At 39.6% G+C, this 21,589-nt stretch overlaps 1 protein-coding gene across 1 annotated transcript; it reads left to right on the forward strand.

The window, feature by feature from the left end:
• Positions 1-130: 130 nt before the first annotated feature.
• On the forward strand, positions 131-20,318 carry SLC39A6 (solute carrier family 39 member 6). Its single transcript, XM_026496206.4, has 10 exons — positions 131-229; positions 2,173-2,907; positions 4,394-4,577; positions 5,639-5,808; positions 7,053-7,271; positions 12,207-12,312; positions 14,382-14,759; positions 15,985-16,065; positions 17,371-17,561; positions 18,921-20,318. Exons 2-10 carry the CDS (start codon positions 2,182-2,184, stop codon positions 19,071-19,073), a joined length of 2,208 nt encoding a protein of 735 aa, XP_026351991.2. The 5' UTR covers positions 131-229; positions 2,173-2,181; the 3' UTR covers positions 19,074-20,318.
• The last annotated feature ends 1,271 nt before the right edge of the window (positions 20,319-21,589 follow it).

A 21,589-nucleotide genomic window follows, 5' to 3' on the forward strand; every position in this document is an offset into this window, starting at 1 on the left:
GCGGCGGTAATTAGTAATTGTCCTCCTGCTCCCGGGAGGCGAGGCGCGTGGGGCGCGGCTTCCCGGTGGCTGCGCGGCGGTACCCCGGCCCGAGGGGCAGCCGGGTAGATGAGACCGCCGCTTTTCCGTGCCGTGTAGAGGTTTCTCAGAGAGAAGCACGGACCGGTTCCGAACCCTCCGGACCGCCCGCGGGGAACTGAACCGGCGCGCGGGGACGGGCCGCGGAGAGGTGAGTCTCGTGGGTCCGGGAGGGGACAGCGGAGAGGGGACCCTCGCGGGCCGTGGAGGCCGGACTTTCCCAGTTTCGGGTGCATGGTTAGGCTTCGGGATGCAGCGAAGGACTTTAGGAGGAAAACGGTCTGTCCTGTTCATCTCGTATTCGAAGAAGGTACTGTCGTGTTTAAAAACAAAAAGCCTTTGGAAGCAGTTTTGTGTCCTCTTTCCCATTTTCTCCACTCGCCCCTTTTTTCCAGGCCCTTGTCCTTAGGCTTTCTTTTTTTCTTCCACATAGTGCCGATTTGCAGGGAATATCCGCCGGCCGATTCGCCGGCCGGTCCACGACCGCCCTAAGCATCCTCGCTGGAGAAAGGCGTGGAGCTGCCCACTGAGCTATCGGTCTATGTCCCCACCCACCCCGCTCCTTGCCTCTCTCTCCTGAGAATGATTTCTTAATCTTTCACTTTTGCATTTTATCTGAATTTCCAAAACTTCAGACTCTGAAGATTATTCTTTTAGGAGTCTAGTCCTATAGTAGATACATACTTCCATTTTCCACTGCTCCCAGTATGATCAGCAGCAGTATGCAAGAAACAAATTACAGTTATGGAGCACCTGCACAGATGTTGGTTCATATTATTTCTTCAGTCATCCGTCAAATATGTATCATTACCAGCTTTTCCTGGTGCAGGAAACAGCTGAAAGTGGTAGAGCTAGGTTGCCCCGTCCTTGCTCTCAGGCTCCAGAACCCAACCCCTAGCCTCTTTGGCTGAAGGCAGATGAATTTGGTCACAATTGCCATCCATCAGAGGTGGTGGACATCTTCAGGGTCCTGCGATATCAGTCCATCTGCTTCTCTGGACTATATCTTCCCTTGTTTAACTGAGTTCTGCTTTTCAAGGCTCAGCTTGATTTTTTTATATATATAAGATGGGCTCTTCATTTTTTTTATTTTTACTTTTTTAAAGATTTTATTTTTAAGTAATCTCTACACCCAGCGTGGAGCTCAAGCCTACAACCCCAAGTTCAAGAGCTGCAAGGTCCACTGACTGAGCCAACTAGACACCCCAAGGCTCAACTTGAATCTTCTCTCTGGAGTGTAGGCCTTTCGTTCCAAATACTATTGTGTGGATGAGTGATGATAGTCTGTGATAAAGTTTTCACTGTTTTATAGCCACATAAGAACGATACAGTCTTTTATGAAGTTTAATTTACTTGAAGAGGTGTTATTTTGCAGTCTTTCAAGGGAACAAGATCAATCTATATGTACCAACACAGAAAGGTGTCATTTGTTGAGTGGGAAAAAGGATCCCGTTTGTGTAAAGGAAAAAGAACACATCTATTTGAGTATGCGTAGAAACTATCTTAAGAGATAATATAAGAAACCGGCAAAACTAGGTACCTTTGAGGAGTGGGATTGGGGGAAATAAGACTTAAATTGATGTGTATATATTTAAGAAAAAGTTTTAGATGTGAATTATTCTGAGATTGCCATTTCTTTTTTTTTTTTTTATGTTAAAAGATTATTCTATGAAATGATGGTGGTGGGGGTAGTTGAGTTTTGTTTCGAATCATTGTTCTTACCTTTTGAGGGTCCCTTTTGAAAGGGTCCACAGAAGCAGTAATGAGAAGTTGCCAAGTATGGCTGTGACCACATGAATCTCCAGTTTCTGAATTACTTTTGCTTTTGCAGTGCTAATTACGGTCTCAGCACTCAGTTGTTCTCCAGTTGTTTCAAGTGTTTTACCAATACAAGGGTAGAGCCTAGGATTCTTCATATTTCCTTTATGTATATATGTAGGTCTTTATATTTTCATAGTATGTAGCGCTAAACTAGTCACACTAAATGATGCTTTGTAAACCTTCATTATTTGATAGCAATTTTCAGCATGAGATTTCTTAATTCAAATTGTTTTAAAAGTGAAGGCAAGAATTTTTTTTTTCTGTCTTCTCTAGGAAGGTGCAATGGCGAGGAATTTATCTGTAGTCTTGATTCTGACCTTCACCCTGTCAGTCACAAATCCCCTTCATGAACTAGAACCGGCAACTGCTTTCCCTCAGACCACTGAGAAAATTATTACAAATTGGGAATCTGGCATTAACGTTGACTTGGCAGTTACCACACGGCGACATCATCTACAGCAGCTTTTCCATCGCTATGGAGAAAATAATTCCTTGTCAGTTGAAGGGTTCAGAAAGTTGCTTCAGAATATAGGCATAGATAAGGTTAAAAAAATCCATATACACCATGACCACGACCATCACTCTGACCACGATCACCACTCTCACCGTAATCATGCTGCTTCCAGTAAAAATAATCGGAAAGGTCTTTGCCCAGACCGTGAGTCTGATAGTTCGGGTAAAGATTCCAGAAACAGCCAGGGGAAAGGATCTCACCGATCAGAACATGCCACTGGTAGAAGGAACGTTTTAATCAAGGATGGTGTTACTGCTAGTGAAGTGACCTCAACTGTGTCTAATGCTGTCTCTGAAGGAACTCACTTTCTAGAGACAATAGACACTCCAAAACCTGGAAAACTTTCCCCCAAAGATGTGAGCAGTTCCACTCCACCCAGTATCACAGAAAAGAGCCGGGTGAGCCGGCTGGCCAGTAGGAAAACAAATGAATCTCTGAGTGAGCCCAGAAAAGGCTTTATGTATTCCAGAAACACAAATGAAAATACTCAGGAGGTAAGATGAATGCTTTTCATTATGCCTGCTTGTTTGTCCTGTCATTGCCATTCTATCTCTAGTTGCAAGGAGTATAAAGTAAAAATAAAATGATGAGGTTATTGAAAAGGGAATTTCTACTTTCTCATCCAAGCACTTGGCCCAAAGGCCCTTGTCCCTACTGTGTTGTAAACATTCCTGATAGAAAACTTGGGGGATAATTTTTTGGTAAGAATGGTGCTGGCAGCTAAAACTATTTTCTAATATGGAACTTAAAATGAGTATGGAAAGCAGTAATCAAGGTTATTTTTGGATAAAGTCTTTAAAAGGGGAATATTGTTACTGAAAAGTAGAAAATGGGAGGTTGAAAAAGCATGCGTTAGAATCCCTGTTTTGGAGAAAGGTGTGGTTGAAGGCACAAAAGAAGGCTTGAAGAACAATAGTGTTACCTTTTTGGAAGAGGAATCTCAATGACTTACAGAGTGCTGAAACTGGAGCAGCTACCAAGAACCACGTGCTGGACATTTGGAAAGTCTGGGAAGTGAGATTCTGAAGTCATGTGTTTTTCCTAGACTAGACTTCCAGACTGTACATAGTTTTCCTTGGCTGAGAGATGTCAAGAGCAAGGAATTAGTTGGTATGCATTAATAAGCAAAACTTAAAGAGTACTTCATTCAAGTCATCCTATGACTGTAACAATTCCAGAATAATCCTAATGGTCATTCCCATAGCGACACCGATAATAAAGTTTATCCTGAGTAGTATTGGCCAAGAACTATGGAAATTTAAAGTAACTTTACAGAAGACGAGAAACAGGTGCTACTGCCAATTTTTGTGTGTGTGAGAAGGGGAGCTTAGATTACCTAGAGGGGATTCTCTTCAAACTAAGCTTGTCATCTAATTAAGTTGTTGAAACAGCTGCCTGCTGGTACAAGTTTGTTTTATTAACCAGCCTTGCTCTCTGCAAGAGTAATATACATAATTTAATATTCTCTCGTTGTAGAGCTTTTGCCAGGTGTATAGACAGAACTGAGCTAAGTTTTGCAAGTACGGTCGTTGGTGGAGGAGTGACGTGTCTTGGGCTTGTTTAGGCCAGGTAGGGTAGCGTTAGTACTAAAAGCAACATATTTCTCAATCTCTAATGAACTCCATCTCAAAATTAAAGCTCATTTCCTTAATAGGTTTATACAATGAGTTAACAGGCTTGTGAATGTCCATTTATCCTCAAGCTTATTCCACTCAGGGCTTTTTCGCTAGATTACTAGTGATTAACTACTTCTCCCAAGAAATAGACAGAAGAGGTGGGATATCCCCCTTGTGACATAGTATCTCCACGGAGCTTGAGGCAAGTTACAAAGTGCTCAAGACGAAAGTTGGATTTAATGCATTAACTTGAAAAAATAAAGAAGTAGCTTCAGTAGGGAAAGGGTGTCGTATCATCAGACAACTTTTTGGATTGCCTAATGAGAATGCTTTTTGGTGATTTTCACTGCTTTGTTTTCTGCAGTGTTTCAATGCATCAAAGTTGCTTACGTCTCATGGCATGGGCATCCAGGTTCTGCTGAATGCAACGGAGTTCAACTATCTCTGCCCAGCCATCATCAATCAAATTGATGCTAGATCATGTCTGATTCATACGACGAGGGAAAAGAAAGCTGAAATCCCTCCAAAGACCTATTCTTTACAAATAGGTAGAGTTGCCTTTCTTATGTAAAAATATAATTTTTTACATAAAATTTCATTTTACATTTATGTTGTACTTTTCCTTATACTTACATCAACCTATTCATTTTTTCAACATAATTCCAAGTATCTTAATTGTTCTCTGTCTTGAATGTGAAGAAAGCAAGCTGGTTAGCCTTGCCTTAAGAAAAAAAACAATAAATAAAAAAAAACAACAACAGATTGTAACTGAGGTCACCCATAGGAAATCAGGGCCATCCGAAATTTGGGCTTTTTATGTTGTCACACTATTTCAGAAGGTCAGAGTTCATATCTGCTGTTTGGGAGCCTAAATCTGGTTCTTATTAATAAATGAACCCAGGATCAGTTCTGCTCTAGTGTAGACCTGTGTTGCTCAAAAACTATGGTAAATAAGTAATTGCTTTGTTTACTGAAGAAATCACTGAATTCCTGGTTTCTTTCTTTCTTTCTTTCTTTCTTTCTTTCTTTCTTTCTTTCTTTCCTCCTCTCTTTCATTGTTTAGCTGTATAGGGGAGTCCAAAAGCTTAGTTCCCAAATGATCTAGAATTCATCATTGATAACCATATTCTCCCCTCCTTTCAACCCCATCTGAAGAACTTTCCACGAGACTTCTGCTCTTTCCCAGGAGGGTTTAGTCAGATTGTTCATTTGTGCCAGCAACAGATTTCTTGGTTATTACTCTATTACCACAGTCCTCTTCCACTGAGTTTGTATTTCTTTAGCTTAAACTTGCTTTTATAAGTTGCTTTATGTTACTCTTTTAAAGTTTATCAATTGTAGGGGCACCTGGGCAGCGCATTCATTAAGCGTCTGCCTTTGGCTCAGGGCGTGATCCCAGGGTCCTGGGATCGAGCCCCACATCAGGCTCCTCCACTGGGAGTCTGCTTCTTCCTCTCCCACTCCCCCTGCTTGTATTCCCTCTCTCTCTGGCTGTTTCTCTCTCTGCCAAATAAATAAATAAAATCTTTAAAAAATAAACAAACAAACAAACAAATAAATAAAGTTTATCAGTTGTATAATTTTTCCTTTGCTGTGTTTTATTTGACAGCCTGGGTTGGTGGCTTTATAGCCATTTCCATCATCAGTTTTCTGTCTTTGCTCGGCGTTATCTTAGTGCCTCTCATGAATCGGGTGTTTTTCAAATTTCTCCTAAGTTTCCTTGTGGCACTGGCCGTTGGGACATTAAGTGGTGATGCTTTTTTACACCTCCTTCCACATGTAAGTACAGTCATTTGTCCTATCAGTATATTTTTTTATTCAACAGTGAAAAGATTAATGTATTTTTGGTTTGTACTAGAATTCTTTGTATTAATATATATAAAAGGTTAGAGATTTGGTTTAGAAGAGTTGATTTTAAAATCTGGTGACTGAAAGCTGCATTTTTGTACTAGATCTTAATATTTGTTCGTGGTTTGTTTTTTGCTTTTCTCTTTAAGGGAATTTACTAAATACAGACTAATTTAACTTTTTGGACCCAGTTAATAAAAGGAGACAAATTCTGCACAGATATTATTACTGTGACAGATGGCAACAATGTGAATTATCTGCTTACATTAGTGTAATTGGCACAAAAATAAAAACTGATTATGTGCTCAAGAAGCGAGTTTTCCTTTAGAGTTGAATTTATGTGTGTAATCAGAGATTCATACTCCATTGACACAAGTAAATTCTTATATAAGTTGAGTAAAGTTTACTTAATAGCTCCATTAAAAACTTAAGATAAAGTATTTGGATCTCATCTTTTAAGTTTCCCTTAAAGACTTAAGGTCAGTGGGGAAAAGAAATCATTCCTAGAGCTCTTCTACATATCCCATCATGTTTCATTCTGTAGTGAAAAACCATTTTGCTGTGCTAAGCTTCCCCGGCCCCAGGTGACAGATGTTCAGGAACACCCACTGCACCAAGCAGCCCGTGTGTAGGGTGTACCCTGTGACCACCCCCGTCTCACCTCTGTTGCTGGGCTCCACACGCGGTTCCCTGACGTGCCCTAGTGTTAATGCCTGCTGCAGACTGCTGGGATGGCGTGCCTGATCTCAGGTACCTGTGACACACTAGGCTTCTTGTAAACACAGTGACAGGACTAGTATGGGCTTTTTCAGTTTGGAGTATAAACAGTAAACCCTGTATGCCTATTGAGTCTAGGAGTTCCCTGTTATTTGTGGCCATGGTAACTTGTCAAACACTGAAAATAAGCCGCTACCTTATGAGAGTCGTTAGATAAGGTAGCTGTCTTCACGCTAAACCAATGCACACCGTTATTGCCTTAGCACATTATACTTAGGCTCTAGGTCGCTAGCAGCCTGTGGGTCATTTTAATGTGTGAAACTTCCCCCTCAGCTCTGAAGCAGCCCATTAATTGCCTAATTCTGAATGGTTTCATATTTGACCTTATTATCTTAGCCAATTTTTCTGACATGTATGAAACTAATGAATTCATAAAGTACGTACTGTTTTTCCTGTAGTCTCATGCAAGTCACCACCATAGTCACAGCCATGAAGAATCTGCAATGGAAATGAAGAGAGGGCCACTTTTCAGTCATCTGTCTTCTCAAAACATAGAAGAAAGTACCTATTTTGATTCCACATGGAAGGGTCTGACAGCTCTTGGTGGCTTGTATTTCATGTTTCTCGTTGAACATGTACTCACATTGATCAAGCAATTTAAAGATAAGAAGAAAAAGGTAAGAGAAAGTACGGTGTACTTTCTATGCCTCAGACATTATCTGTGTAGTATTCTAACTAGACTGCTAGCTGAGCTTGTCCGGCAGGTATGATCTTTATTCGAGAGGGTTTCAGTACCCTGAGATAATTTTTGTTTCCAGAGGCATTCATGGAGAGCTGTTCTCTATCTCGATAACCCTGGAGTTCTCTGCTTTCAGTATTCCCTTCAAACTCCTGAGAGGTTAAGAATTTCAAAGGATGAACATTTGTGTAAAACCAAACAAGGCACAAGCAGAGCCTTAAGGTCCGAAGCATCATGATTACGGCCTTGATGGTGGCGATGGTTTCTTGGGTATATATACCCAAATTCATTGATTTATCTATGTTAAATATGTATGCCTTTTTCATTGTCAATCATACCTCAGTAAAGTGTTGTGGTTTTTTTTGTTTGTTTGTTTGTTTGTTTGTGTGGGGTTTTTTTGTTGTGTTTTTTGTTTTTTGTTTTTTCTTAAATAGGCTCCATGCCTAGCAAGGAGCCTGATGTGGGATGTGAACTCATGACCCTGGGATTAAGACCTGAACTGAGATCGAGAGTTGGATGCTTAACCAACTGAGCCACCAGATGTCCCTATGTGTTCGTTTTGTTTCGTTTTTTTAAAAAAATCATTAGGGATACATTGCCGGTATTTATTGGTAGTTATGAATAACTGTTGTGATTAACTTTATTCACCTAGTAGCTGAATATTCTCTTGTGTTTCAGAGGGTTTGTGACTTTCACAGTCTTGTTCTTTGCAAATTGCCACCAGAAAATAGCATGAAGCCAAACCAGCTCTTTATTTCCAGTAAAAACACCCCATGAGTTGCCTGTGGTTATCTGCCACCTCTTAAACTGATGTGACCAGGCAAGTCAGTCAGAAGACTGTCCTAATGGGAACTCTTTAAAAGGACATGTACACATCGTAGACATTTTAATTTAAAACATCTGTACATTCATATTCTGGTCGTTTGATGTTGACCAGGATTTTCTTTGAGTCAGAGCTCTGTATGGTCGTTTTCTTCGGTAGCCATGCTACTTCCTCTGTAGTCTCCAATTTTGGTTTCTCTCAAGTTGAGCGAGAGGTTACACACTTGGGAAGCTATTCGAGAGTAGAATTTAGGCTTTGTAAATTTTATGCAGTGGTTGCTTTACCTAACTTGCTAGTCTTTTTTTTTTTTTTTTAACAACTTGCCTTTGAATCTTTCAAAAGCATTCAGCTTAAGTTTTCATACAAGTTACTATTCTCACCATCATTTCACAGTTTGAGTTATGTGTAATTAAATTGTGCAATTACAATAACAAGCCTAACTGGCATGAGGAGGTTTGAAAACAAACGTAGTTGTTTTTTGCTGAGCACAGATCTCACTGTGGGAAACAAGTGCGTGTGTGGACAGGAGAGTTGCCTTCTCCATCCTGTGAGTATTTGCCCTTAGAGATTTGACCTTCAGTAAGACCTCAAGTTACAGATTGTGAACCTTCTCTTTACTGGACCTAAACTTAGAGGAAAGAAGTGAAATGAGAATAGCCTTTTCATTCTTAATCCAGAGAGTCCTCTTCCACGTTCCCATCGTCCCAGGTGCTTCACTTGGACTGACTGGAGGATATATACTAGTTGTTTATATTCCCTGAAATTCCTTTCTTAAAAAAAACAAATGATCTTTTATTAGTTTTCTCTTGGTGGGGGTGAGGCTTGGAGGTTTGTTTTACTATGTCTCTAGTTCACATGCCGTCATTTCTTTAACATGCTAATTTCAATTTAGTTTTCAAATTTTACCTGTAGATAGCTTTTCTTCAATCTGGTACTCTTTAACATGCGACTAAAAAAGTAGGCTCTCTGATTTATTTATTTATTTATTTATTTATTTATTTTTTTAAAGATTTTATTTATTTGACAGAGATAGAGACAGCCAGCGAGAGAGGGAACACAAGCAGGGGGAGTGGGAGAGGAAGAAGCAGGCTCATAGCAGAAGAGCCTGATGTGGGGCTCGATCCCAGATCACCGGGATCACGCCCTGAGCCGAAGGCAGACGCTTAACCGCTGTGCCACCCAGGCGCCCCAGGCTCTCTGATTTAATACACAACAATTTTTAACTCAGTAAGTTGTGAAATCAATCTTCTGTCATGACCAATGTTTTTAAAGGCAGCAGTAATATTACAGTATATGACATGTTTTACTATGGCTTATAGTCAAAGAAGTTTGATGATCTCTTTTCTAAAATAGTTTCTACTGGAATAAAAGCACTTAAGACTTAGGACTTCCCCTACATCTCCAATGCCTAGAATAGCATCTGGCACATGATAGATAGTTAACAAACATTTGTTTAACGTATAAGAAACATTAAATGGCAAGTAAGCATAATTTCTACACCGACTTCCCACAGGAGTTTTGCAAATGTTACTTATTCTCTTCCTTTTTAAAATATATTGAGTTTATTTTCTGTTAAAGGTGTCCGGATCTTAGCATTACTCATTTAACAGTTTTAAATTACATTTGTTCTCTCAAAACAAAACAAAACAAAACAAAACAAAAACTCTTCATTATATGGTGAGTGTTGAGAACTTTTTCAGCCTTATAAGAGGACCTAGGATTTTCCTTAAGGATATCCATTCTGCATCCCTGGGAGATTCCATATATCATACATCTATGTCAATCTGAAATCTATATTCAAATTAGGGTTACATCTCATACTTGATATAGGTAGTTGGACCTTTGTAATAAGTTCAGCCTCACAATCTTTTTTCTACCGGTGAAGGTTATTACTCACGCTAGGAACCCGCAAGTCGTCTATGACATCTCCCTTACCCTCATATCCAAGCTGGTTTTAGTGAATATATCCAGAGCCTTTCCATTTTCTCTCCCTCTTCCTCGCTATCATTCTAGTGTAAGCCATGCTTATCTCCCACCTGGGCGACAGAAGCCACTTCCTAACTGGCCTGTCTACAGTATTTTATTGTTTTCATCTCCCAGTCCAGAGCAGAGCAAAGTGATTTGTTTCAGTGGAAATCTAACGAAGTTGTACACCACCATTTAAAATCTTTCCTTCAGTGACTTCTCGATACTTGAAGGACAAAGTCCACACTTCTAACTTGGTTTGCATTGTCTGGGTCTCCTCCTGCCACCCAGCCTCTAGCCCCCTGTCTCTGACCTACTAAGCCCCAACCACCTTGCACTCCTTTCATTTCTGGGATGCGGTTGGCCCCTTCCTGTTTTGGGGCCCTCCCACATGCTGTTCTCCCTACCCGGAATCCACCTCTCCACCCCTATTCCCAGCCCACCCTCCCCACAAACTCTTGCTTATCTTTAGGTCTTGGTTTAAGGATCACCTTCTCACAGAAGCCTGCCCTGGGACTTAGTTAGGTCTTGTCATACACTCTCATAGCACTATGTGTTTTTCTTTTGTAAAACATATCAAAAATTGCTATGAAAGAATTGTTTAATCATTATATCTGTAAAGCCTCCCTCCCTGTGGATGATAAGCTCCATGAAACGGAGACCATGTGTATCTTGCTTTACGTTGTATTGCCAGCACTCAGTGTAGGGAACATTATATAGGTCCCTGATACTTATAGAATGAAAGAATTGGTTAAGCTCTAAGTCCTTGGTCATTGCCCAACAAGAAAGGGTTAACTGAAGTGATATAAAATATCCTAAATTCATTTATTTTCAGAAATATTGAAGTACTTTCTCTGTTTAAGGCACTAAGCTAGGGGTAGATATAAAGATGTGTCTGTGTGCTTGCCTTTAAGAACTCTTACAATCTAAGAATGTACAGATAATTTACATGTTATCAGAGCTAGAATGAAATCTCGGGTCTGGTGGTGATTGTTTAAGTCATGTTCAAAAGTTCTGCAAATAAGAAATCTATTATTTGTGTGACAATTTTCATCACTTTGAGTATTCTCTTTTACGTAAGAAAAGTATATAAGTATTACTTCTACGTAAGTAAGTAAAGTAACAGGCACCATTGTTCAAATGGTGACTTTTATGCTTGGGCTCAGAGATAAGGACAATAGCTCAAGCATGGTATTGAGGTGGTTAAAAAACCTAGTGATAAATTCGAGGCTGACTAATAAGATTTGTTTAAAAAAAGAAAGCTTGTTGGGGCGCCTGGGTGGCTCAGTTGTTGGGCGTCTGCCTTCGGCTCAGGGCGTGGTCCTGGCGTTATGGGATCGAGCCCCACATCAGGCTCCTCCACTGGGAGCCTGCTTCTTCTTCTCCTACTCCCACTGCTTGTGTTCCCTCTCTCTCTGTCAAATAAATAAATAAAATCTTAAAAAAAAAAAAAAAAGAAAGCTTGTTAATGGTGTTTTATTATAGGAGAAGTATTTTAGTTTTAATAGCAAACACCTAATCACTGTCATAGTATAGTTTTAGGTTATAAAAAGTATGGGAAGTATGGGGTTTCGGTGTCCAAAAGAGGGATGGAGAGAACCAAGCAGCTGGTTAGCAGATCACAAAATGCTGGAGAAAATGTCTCCAGTTGATTCTAAATTGATAACCTGAGGCAGAGTTCAATTTTAATATGTGTATGAATCATCCAGGCATCTAGTTAAAATCCCTGTGCTAATTCATTAGGTCTGGGGTGTGGCCCAAGATTGTTCATTTCTAACAGGCTCCCAGAGCACACTTAAAGTAGATGACCTAGGGGACACTGAGAAAGATGAATATGTGATTTTGCAATATTTCGTATTACTGAAGCCTTGATGCTTCACCTTCCTGAGCAGCTGTTATGCCTAAAACACACAACTAGGTGCTATACAAGTTAACTACAGGCCCTGCCTGCCCTTGGAGGACTTTTATCCCGATAAAGGTCCTTTCTGTTGTCTTTCTCTGGATCTTTTGCTTAACTGTTTGTCTATAGTTGTACACATAAGCACATCAATGGTTTTAAAGTGTTGCTTTCCTTTTCCATTTTAGAATCAGAAAAAGCCTGAAGCTGATGATGATGTGGAGATTAAGAAGCAGCTGTCCAAATATGAATCTCAACTTTCAACAAATGAGGAGAAAGTGGACGCAGATGATCGTAAGTCTTAACAAGTCTGAGGGCTGGAGGGAGTTTATTGCTCTGTGATTTGCAGGCAGCTTGGACTATTTGGGAGAAAGGGGACCATGTCCCTTTTTAAATTTTTTCTATTTTTTTTTTACTTTTGAATAATTTAATTGCCAGTAAGTTATTTATATTATATTTACTTTTTTTTATTTTGAAGGAATTTAGATATACAGAAAAGTTTCAAGAGTAATGTAAAGAATTTCTCTATCTTTCATACATCCCCCAGTTATTTTACCTACCCTTATCATTCTGTTTCTCTCTCTGAGTACACATACACATACTTTGTTGCTAAACCATTTGAAAGTAAGTTACAGATGAGAGGTCTCTTTATCCCCAAATGCTCACTGTATATTTCCTAAGAAAAAGGACATTGTCGTATATAACCACGGTTCAGTTATAGGAAATCAGGAAATTAATGTTAATACTGTGTCATTATCTAGTCTCTAGACCTCACTCATGTTTTTCCAATTGTTTTCATGATTCCTTTATATTTTCCCTCCAAAAGAAAAAAGTGGTCCTGAGCAGAGCCTAGGTTCAAATATTGCATCTAGTTGCCCCTCATTTGGGCTGCTTCTAATCTTTTTTTACAACTAGATTGATCACTTGGGGCATAATACCCCAGTGTGGTACTGTGTTCTTTTCAGTGATGTGGTGTGCCACCTGACGTGAGGCTCTGCTGTAAAGTTCCTATTTGTCCTGTAGCTTGACTGTTAGTGGCATTTCTTATTGGACAGATTGAGTTAGGATTAAATTTTTAAACCAAACTCCTTGTCATGACCTTCATGGTCCGACCCTGCCCTCCACTCTCTCCCATTGTTCATTGTGTCCAGTCTCACTGGCTTTCTTTTCATTCTGTGAGCACATCAAGGTTTATCTCTGAGCCTTGCATTCACTGTTGTTTCTGCTTGGAAACCTCCTATCAGATCTTCACACAAATTCCTACTCCCATCATTTGGGCTCAGAATCCTTCCCCGATCACCCAAAGACGAAGGTCTCCCAGTTACTGTCCTTTTAATTACCTTTTTCTGGTTTTTTCCGATGCCTTCCCATGCCTCATATGACCTTATTTACATATGTTTCCTTATTAAATGTGGCTATCGCCCTACAAGAATGTAACTTGCTTGAAGTTAGAGACTTTGTCATGCTCCCATCCATCCCTATGCCCAGCAGCATACCTGGCCGGGTAAGTGCTCACTAGATAGTTGCCAGCTAACAAGGGAGAGTAACTGCTTAGTTGCTACTGCCTACCTGAATGGTTTCCTGTCCTCCCTTTGTTTTTTATCCTGCGTTGTTCTCTAAAGAGTAAATAAAATGTTCTTGCTCTTCTTGTGTCTGTTCTTTCTTCAACCTTCCTACTGGAGTCCAGTGAAATATGTAACAGTGAGAGGGAACGCCTGCCCTGGAACTGGACCACAATGTTGGGAATGTTCCTGAGAAAAGTGTGATCACCGAACAGGACAAAGGGAAAAAACAAAAGCTTATTGTTGCAATTTACTTCTCTTTACACAAGCAGATAATAAATGGTCCTTGGTGATCACTGCATATCAAATGCTTGTTTTTCCTTGAACTTTACCCTCAAAAAAGAAGTTGGACAACGGGATTATACATGCTTTTTATTTCCAATTATCAGTATTTTTCTTAAATGTTTTTCTAAAATAAGTATGTGCTGCTTTTATAATTGGGAAAAAGTCATCTTTTAAATGTAAGGAGGCAGATATTACACTACATGTTAACTAAATAGAATTTAAATAAAAACTTGAAAAAGAAAAAAATGTAAGGCAGAAGAAATCAGGGAGAATCTGGGGGCTGGTTATTGAAGGTTAAAGTTTAAAATCCATTCTTAATATGTGAGACCATTTAATTTCTCATATGTGAGACATTTAATGTTTTGCATCAGCAATACTCTGTTTAGTTCTGTATGTGAGAGATTGCCATGCTCTAAGATCTTTTTTGACTTTGTCAGTGGGAGTGTTTGAGATGTATCTAAGCACATTAACAAAATCTTCTGACTTTGACCCAATGTCCTTTATGTTTACACTTAGGACCTGAAGGCTATTTACGAGCAGACTCCCAGGAGCCCTCCCACTTTGATTCTCAACAGCCAGCGATCTTGGAAGAAGAAGAGGTCATGATAGCTCACGCTCATCCGCAGGAGGTCTATAATGAATACGTCCCCCGTGGGTGCAAGAATAAATGCCATTCACATTTTCACGATACGCTCGGCCAGTCAGACGAGCTCATTCACCACCATCATGACTACCATCACATTCTGCATCACCACCACCACCAAAACCACCACCCCCACAGTCACAGTCAGCGCTACTCTCGGGAGGAGCTGAAGGACGCCGGCATCGCCACGTTGGCCTGGATGGTAATCATGGGCGACGGCTTGCACAATTTCAGCGATGGCCTCGCAATTGGTACACATCTACGTGTTTGCTTCTCATTGGCTGACTCTGAAAATGTCACATGAAACCACCAGTCCCCTTTTAACGAAGAATAGGGTGATTTTGATAGAGCTAATAACTTCTAAGATTATCAAAATGTTATTTCTCCTGTAGCTGCTTTGACAGTGAAGTACTCAGTAAACGTTACATAAGATTAAGTGCTGCAAACTGCCCACCCCATTACCTAAGTGGTAACTCTTAAAAGTTACTTTAATTTGTAGAGTCTTAAAATCAAGCTCTAACGCGTGTGGAGCATGTGTTTTTGTGGGTTTTTTGTTTTTACTTTAGAGTCCCCTTCTCTGCAATATAAACAATATTAAGGTACAAGACACTTTTTTTCATCATCTTTTATACTGAAGGAGTCTTGGCATATCTGATAAGTTCAGTTATCAAAAAATTTAGAGAGTTTTTGCTATTAAATTGTCCTATCGTGATCAAGAGATAACAGAATACTTATAAATTATAGTTAACTTGGTGCTGGAAGGAGCAGTGGAAATAATTACAGGTTAGGCAGCTAAGGCCTGGCAAGGTGAACCACTTGCCCGAGGAGGCAGTGCTGTTTTATAAGCAGGCGGAGAAGAACCCAGGCCTTGCCTCCCTGGAAGCCTGATTCCCTTCCTCCTCTGTGTACTGTGCACAGCACAAGCAACAAAGGAGGACATGCGCATGCTCGGTCACACATTATAAGCGATCAGTTGTATACAGTGTTAGCTTTTAAAATGGGGGAGCTACGGGGGGAGCTATGTATCTTAGACTTTCCTTATTAGACAGCCAAAGAATGAATATAAACAAGTCTAATTACCTAGTGAATTCTTCTGAGGCCAGTGAAACGTATCTGTACTCTTGACTGCTGCGTTTTCTTCTAAACCTTTTAAATCAGTGTACTTTTTACATAAATGTTTTACGTGATAACAGTTACTTCTCGGGTCTGTGATAAGATCCTCTAATCACTCTGAAGCATAGTGGAACTTTCCCTTCTCACTTGTACCTGCTTATGCTGCACTGGGAACTTTAAACCTAATGGAATGTAATCTAACATGACTTGTAAAGAAGATGCAGAGTGCAGCTGGGAAAGTTCTGTTAATTCATGACTAGAATCTGGTTTACTTCGTTCACCTCATTATGTATGCTGGTAAGATTTTTTTTTAAAAAACACCCGTAAAATAATGTAGCCAAAATCTCTCTGATTTTTACCCAGGAGCTGCTTTTACTGAAGGTTTATCGAGTGGTTTAAGTACTTCTGTTGCTGTGTTTTGTCATGAGTTGCCTCATGAATTAGGTAAGAGAACCACGTAAACAGTATTTTCCAGGGGGATGAAGTATCCTAGTGTCACTGGCATTGGCTCTTGATAGTTCTAGCAAGTTTCCTCATAACTTTTGTGCCTTCTACTCACCCAGCTGGCTTTCTTTTCTTACTGAGTATAAGTGTGTTTCCAGCCAGAACTCTGACCCTATGAGTATGATTCCACAGTTACCTCTAGGGGGTTGCCGGAGAGATACCTGGGCCTCCTCTCTTGTCCTTGTGCCCTACCAGATGCCTTCTTGTACTAGCATACTGGTGACATCAGTGATCATTATCTTCATATCTACAATATGAATAAGACCACAGAATTCAAAGAAATCATCTTCCGTTAACAGAGAGAAATTGGCAAAGAGACTGTCATTGAAGCTAAAGAAAAGGAAAGTTGATGAATTCTATTTTGAGTATTTTTCTCCCCTGTCACCAGGACTTAAAACCTTCCCAGAGTTGTTCTGGATCCCAGTTCATGTCCTCGTTTTTCTTCTTATAGATACATATTTGCACACACCTGTGCTGCCATTTTCAGTTTTGTTCCTTGGCATGTGTTCTGCCATTCAGAAGGCCTCCCATCTGCCTGCTAGATGCTTATAATCCTCAACATCTGGTTTATGTTCCACATTCTAGATCCTTCATATTCCATGAAGCCTCCCTTAGCTATTCCCATCTTAATTTCCCTTTTTATCCTTTTATAACTAGAATATTCGATTCCTTAGCTCTTAATTATAAATTGCCTTTATCATTTGCTGATCATTTCATGTGTGTTCTCCACCCTCCTCTTCTTTGTGCCCAATTATAAGCTTGTTGAAGACCGTGTAAGTTCATGGTATTTATCATTCACTGACAGAGTGGAAGCCTTAAGAAAAACTTTGGACAAAAAAATACCGTCATTTATAGAGCTGTTAGGGTGATTGACACTGACACTGTTACCCCTGGGTAATTCTTAAGTTTGCTGTTTTTTTTTCCCTCAGACAAATCAGAATTTCTTTTTTTTTTTTTTTTTAAGATTTTATTTATTTATTCGACAGAGAGAGACAGCCAGCGAGAGAGGGAACACAAGCAGGGGGAGTGGGAGAGGAAGAAGCAGGCTCCCAGCAGAGGAGCCTGATGTGGGGCTCGATCCCATAATGCCAGGACCACGCCCTGAGCCGAAGGCAGACGCTTAACCGCTGTGCCACCCAGGCGCCCCTCAAATCAGAGAATTTCTTAAATTGAGAAGTTTCTTGGGTATGTGTCTGAAAGTGATTTTTTTAATTACTTTGTCCCCTTTTTTGTTTTCTGTTAAAGGTGACTTTGCTGTTTTACTAAAGGCTGGCATGACTGTTAAGCAGGCTGTTCTTTATAATGCTTTGTCAGCCATGCTGGCATATCTTGGAATGGCAACAGGAATCTTCATTGGTCATTATGCCGAAAATGTTTCCATGTGGATATTTGCACTTACTGCTGGCTTATTCATGTATGTTGCTCTGGTTGATATGGTAAGTTTTTAAGAAGTCTAATTACAGTGTTGACTAACAATAAAATAAAGAAAATGTTCAGTGAAACCTCTTTAAAAACAAAAAAAAAGAGATTTATTTATTTATTTATTTATTTATTTGAGAGCGAGAATCCCAGGGTTGGGGGAGGAGCAGAGGGAGAGAGAGAATCGCAAGCGGACTTGTGCTGAGTGCGGAGCCGACGCGGGGCTTGATCCCAGGACCCTGAGAACATGACCTGAGCCAAAACCAAAAGTCAGATGCTTAACTGACTGAACCACCCAGGCACCCCATGAAACCTCATTTTTAAAAAGGCTTTAGTTTAGGGGGTACCTGGCTGGCTCAGTCAGTAGAGCATGCAACTCTTGATCTCAGGGCTGTGAGTTCAAGCCCCCACTTTGGGCATAGAGCTTACTTTTTAAATAAATAAATAAATAAAATTTTAAAAAGGCTTTAGAGTAGGGGCGCCTGGGTGGCGCAGTCGTTAACCGTCTGCCTTGGGCTCAGGGCGTGATGCCAGCGTTCTGGGATCGAGCCCCACATCAGGCTTCTCTGCTAGGAGCCTGCTTCTTCCTCTCCCACTCCCCCTGCTGTGTTCCCTCTCTCGCTGGCTGTCTCTGTCAAATGAATAAAAAATAAAAAATAAATTTTAAAAAAAGGCTTTAGAGTAAACGCAGTAATAAGTGCGTCTATATAAGGTAGCATAGAAAACACAGGTTCTTTAGAGTTTATCTTTTTGGATTGTTGATCACAAGCACACTTTATCCTGCCTAATGTATATCAGGATACACAGAAGTATCTACCCCTTTCTGATGTGTTTTTTTGAGAGTAGACTCTCAGTAATCAGCCACTCATTTGTATACATTTGTTGGAAACCCAGCACAAGCCACATGTTGTTGGCATACTGTGTATACTTCAGAATGCTCATAATTTCCTTATTAATGAACAAAGGAGTTACTTCTTTTTGTCAGCAAAGTCTGCATAACAATCCCAGCCAGTCTGATTGCTATGATTTTATATATAAAGTGTCCATATCTCCAAATTTAGTGTTATATTCGGTTCAGCTCCAGGCAGTAACTAAAGCAGAGTAATCAGTATAGCTCTTCGTTTCATAGTGGAGCAAACTGGACCAATATAAACTTTGACTTGTTGAACATACTGTGAATAATCATTGTGAATTAAACTGCTAGGAAATGCTGTGTGACATTATTAGCTAGAGTCAGTAGGTATATGGTCCTGTTTCAAGGAGTTGGATCAGTATATCCAGCTGCGTATAAAGCTGATATTACTGCCCTGTAAATCCTTCTAAAAACTAATCTGTGGTTCTGAAAACTTAAACGTTGCTCTTGTTTTTTCTTTAAGGTACCTGAGATGCTGCACAATGATGCTAGTGACCATGGATGTAGCCGCTGGGGATATTTCTTTTTACAGAATGCTGGGATACTTTTGGGTTTTGGAATTATGTTGCTTATTTCCATATTTGAGCATAAAATTGTGTTTCGTATAAATTTCTAATTAGGGCATAAATGCTAGAGTAGCTTAAAAAAATATTGCTGTCTGTAGTTTGAATAGGTCATAGGGAGATGAGAGTTCATATGCTGTGATATGCAGCCTTTACCGTTAGTGGATTTTGTGATTTTTTTTTTATTGAATATTTCCATTTGTTATGCTTATAAGGTCAGTTATGGTGATAACACAAAGGTACGTTTTAATATTTAAGTTATTCTATTTTGGGAATATGAGCTGTATGTGCAGTTTACCAGTTTTACCAGTTTATCGTATAAACAAGAGATTTGGCATGACATATTCTGTATATTTCAGGAAAAATGTCTTTAATGCTTTTTCTAGAACTAATTTAACACAGTAAGCCCCATGCTGGATGTCAGGCCTCTGAAGAACTGCTGGCATTTAGGAGTAGGCATACACAGACAGCCTGAGATACCAATAAAGCTCATACTAAGTTTTAGCTAAGAAACAAAGAGAAAAAAGAAGAATCTGTAAGAATTAAGAGAGCACAGATTTCCTACCAAAAAAAAAAAAAAGTCACAAAACTGGCTATGAAATAGAAAAGAAAACTTAAATTAAAAAGGCAATATTAGTAAAGTATAGAGTTCATTCATAAAACATTTTTGTCAGAGTAAAATAAACCAGAGTGAGCACTTTTTACTAAGTTAGTTGTACATTTAACTTTGTATAATAGAGAAGTCTAAGTATATTTAATGAATTCAAGCAATATATAGCTTAACCAAGAAATTGGAATGTTAAAATATTTCTGTGGAGTTATACCAGATGAGGATGAGTAAGTCTATGGCCAGAAACTTGGGTATTGAATGTTCTAGTTATCTGGTTTACCAAATGTCAGCATATCAGAGCTTGGAGATAGGCAAGGACATTAAAACCGTACTGAGTATAATTTGACTCCTTGGATCAGAAAGTACTTTGGTATCTTTCAGTGCTTCAGTGTTGTCATTATGAGCAATTATCATTTTTATATGTAGTACTTTAGACATACTAGAACTGTCTATGGCATTCTCTAGATGTTGCTTTTCTATAAAATAAATTCCCCATGTCAGCTTGATATCAGATATCCAATTTTCTTTTCTTTCTTTCTTTTTTTTTAACCATCATAACTATTTAAGCATAGAGCTTATTAGTTTTAAGTTTATTCACATTGTTGTGCAATAGATCTCCAGAGCTTTTTCATCTTGCAGAACTGGATCTCTATACCCATTAAACAACAACTCATTTCCTCCTCCCACAGTCCCTTGTACTACTTTCTGTCTCTGAATTTGAGATGTCTGATTTTCTTAAGTACCATTCAGATTATAGTATACTTACCGACTGTCTTATATTATTAGGTGGCCTTACTCAGTTTTAAATTCTTTACCACAAAGACACTTCAAAAAATATTAATCCACAGTTTGTTCCAAGGTGCCCCTAATTTTTCTTTTATAACAACAAGAGCCTTAAGCTTGAGAAGAAGCTCGATACCCTACAGTCTAAAGAGAATTAAAAATAATAAAATGGACAAGACGCTCTACCCCACTGAGGGCCTACTGAGAGTCAACTGGACTAGCATTTCTATTCCCCAAGCCAAGTGAAAGGGATGGATGTGGGTAGCAAGAGAATGGCTTAGATTAACGGTGCCTCAAAGGATGACTTGAAGCATCTCCTCTAGCGGAATGATTGCTCTGCTTCCGAATTCTGCCCACAGACCTACCTTACTGCTGCTCGATCAGTGCAAGATGAAAACGGTCTGGAACAGCTGGAAATGTTCCTGAGTTTGGGGAACACAGACTTGCCTTTTCACAGATTCTGAAGGTAGAAGATGTGCTGGACCAACACACAAAACAGAGTGAACTGGAAGGATAGTTCCCACTCCAGGTTGAACTCCGTAGCGGACACATGGAAGAGTTAAGTAGTTAGTTTCCATGGCTTCGTATAGGGGAGAATGGAGATTAGAAGAAAGTGTAGGAGCTGTAGAATGTGAACCAAAAGCTGATCTCTAGGGGAAAAAAAACTTAAAAGACTGATAGAAAAATGCACAAGTAATACCTTGAATGAAAAAGACCTAAAGATAGAGGGGCATCTGGGTGGCTCAGTCGGTTAGGCCTCTGCCTTGGGCTCAGGTCATGATCCCAGGGTCCTGGGATGGAGCCCGGGTCAGGCTCCCTGCTCAGTGGGGAATCTGCTTCTCCCTCCCCTTCTCCCTCTGTCCTGCCCCCTCCCCTGCTTGTGCTCTCTCTCTCAAGTAAATAAAATCTTAAAAAGACCTAGAGACAGAGTAGATTATGTATACTTGAGAACTTTATGGATTAATTTTCTGAAAAATATAAATATTTACTAAGAAAAAATAGAAAGTCAATTACTATTAAAATAATCACACCAAAATCCTTCCCTTTCTCCTCCCAAACAAGGCACTGTTTGCTGTGTTCTATGAAAATGTCAAGCAGCACATAAATACCCAGCTTATTTAAGTAGTTTCTGGGATTAGAAAAAAAGAATGCCGTCATGTTAATTGAGAGTAGTGT

This window comes from Ursus arctos, unplaced genomic scaffold (assembly GCF_023065955.2).
Source record: "Ursus arctos isolate Adak ecotype North America unplaced genomic scaffold, UrsArc2.0 scaffold_17, whole genome shotgun sequence".
Lineage (NCBI taxonomy): Eukaryota > Metazoa > Chordata > Mammalia > Carnivora > Ursidae > Ursus > Ursus arctos.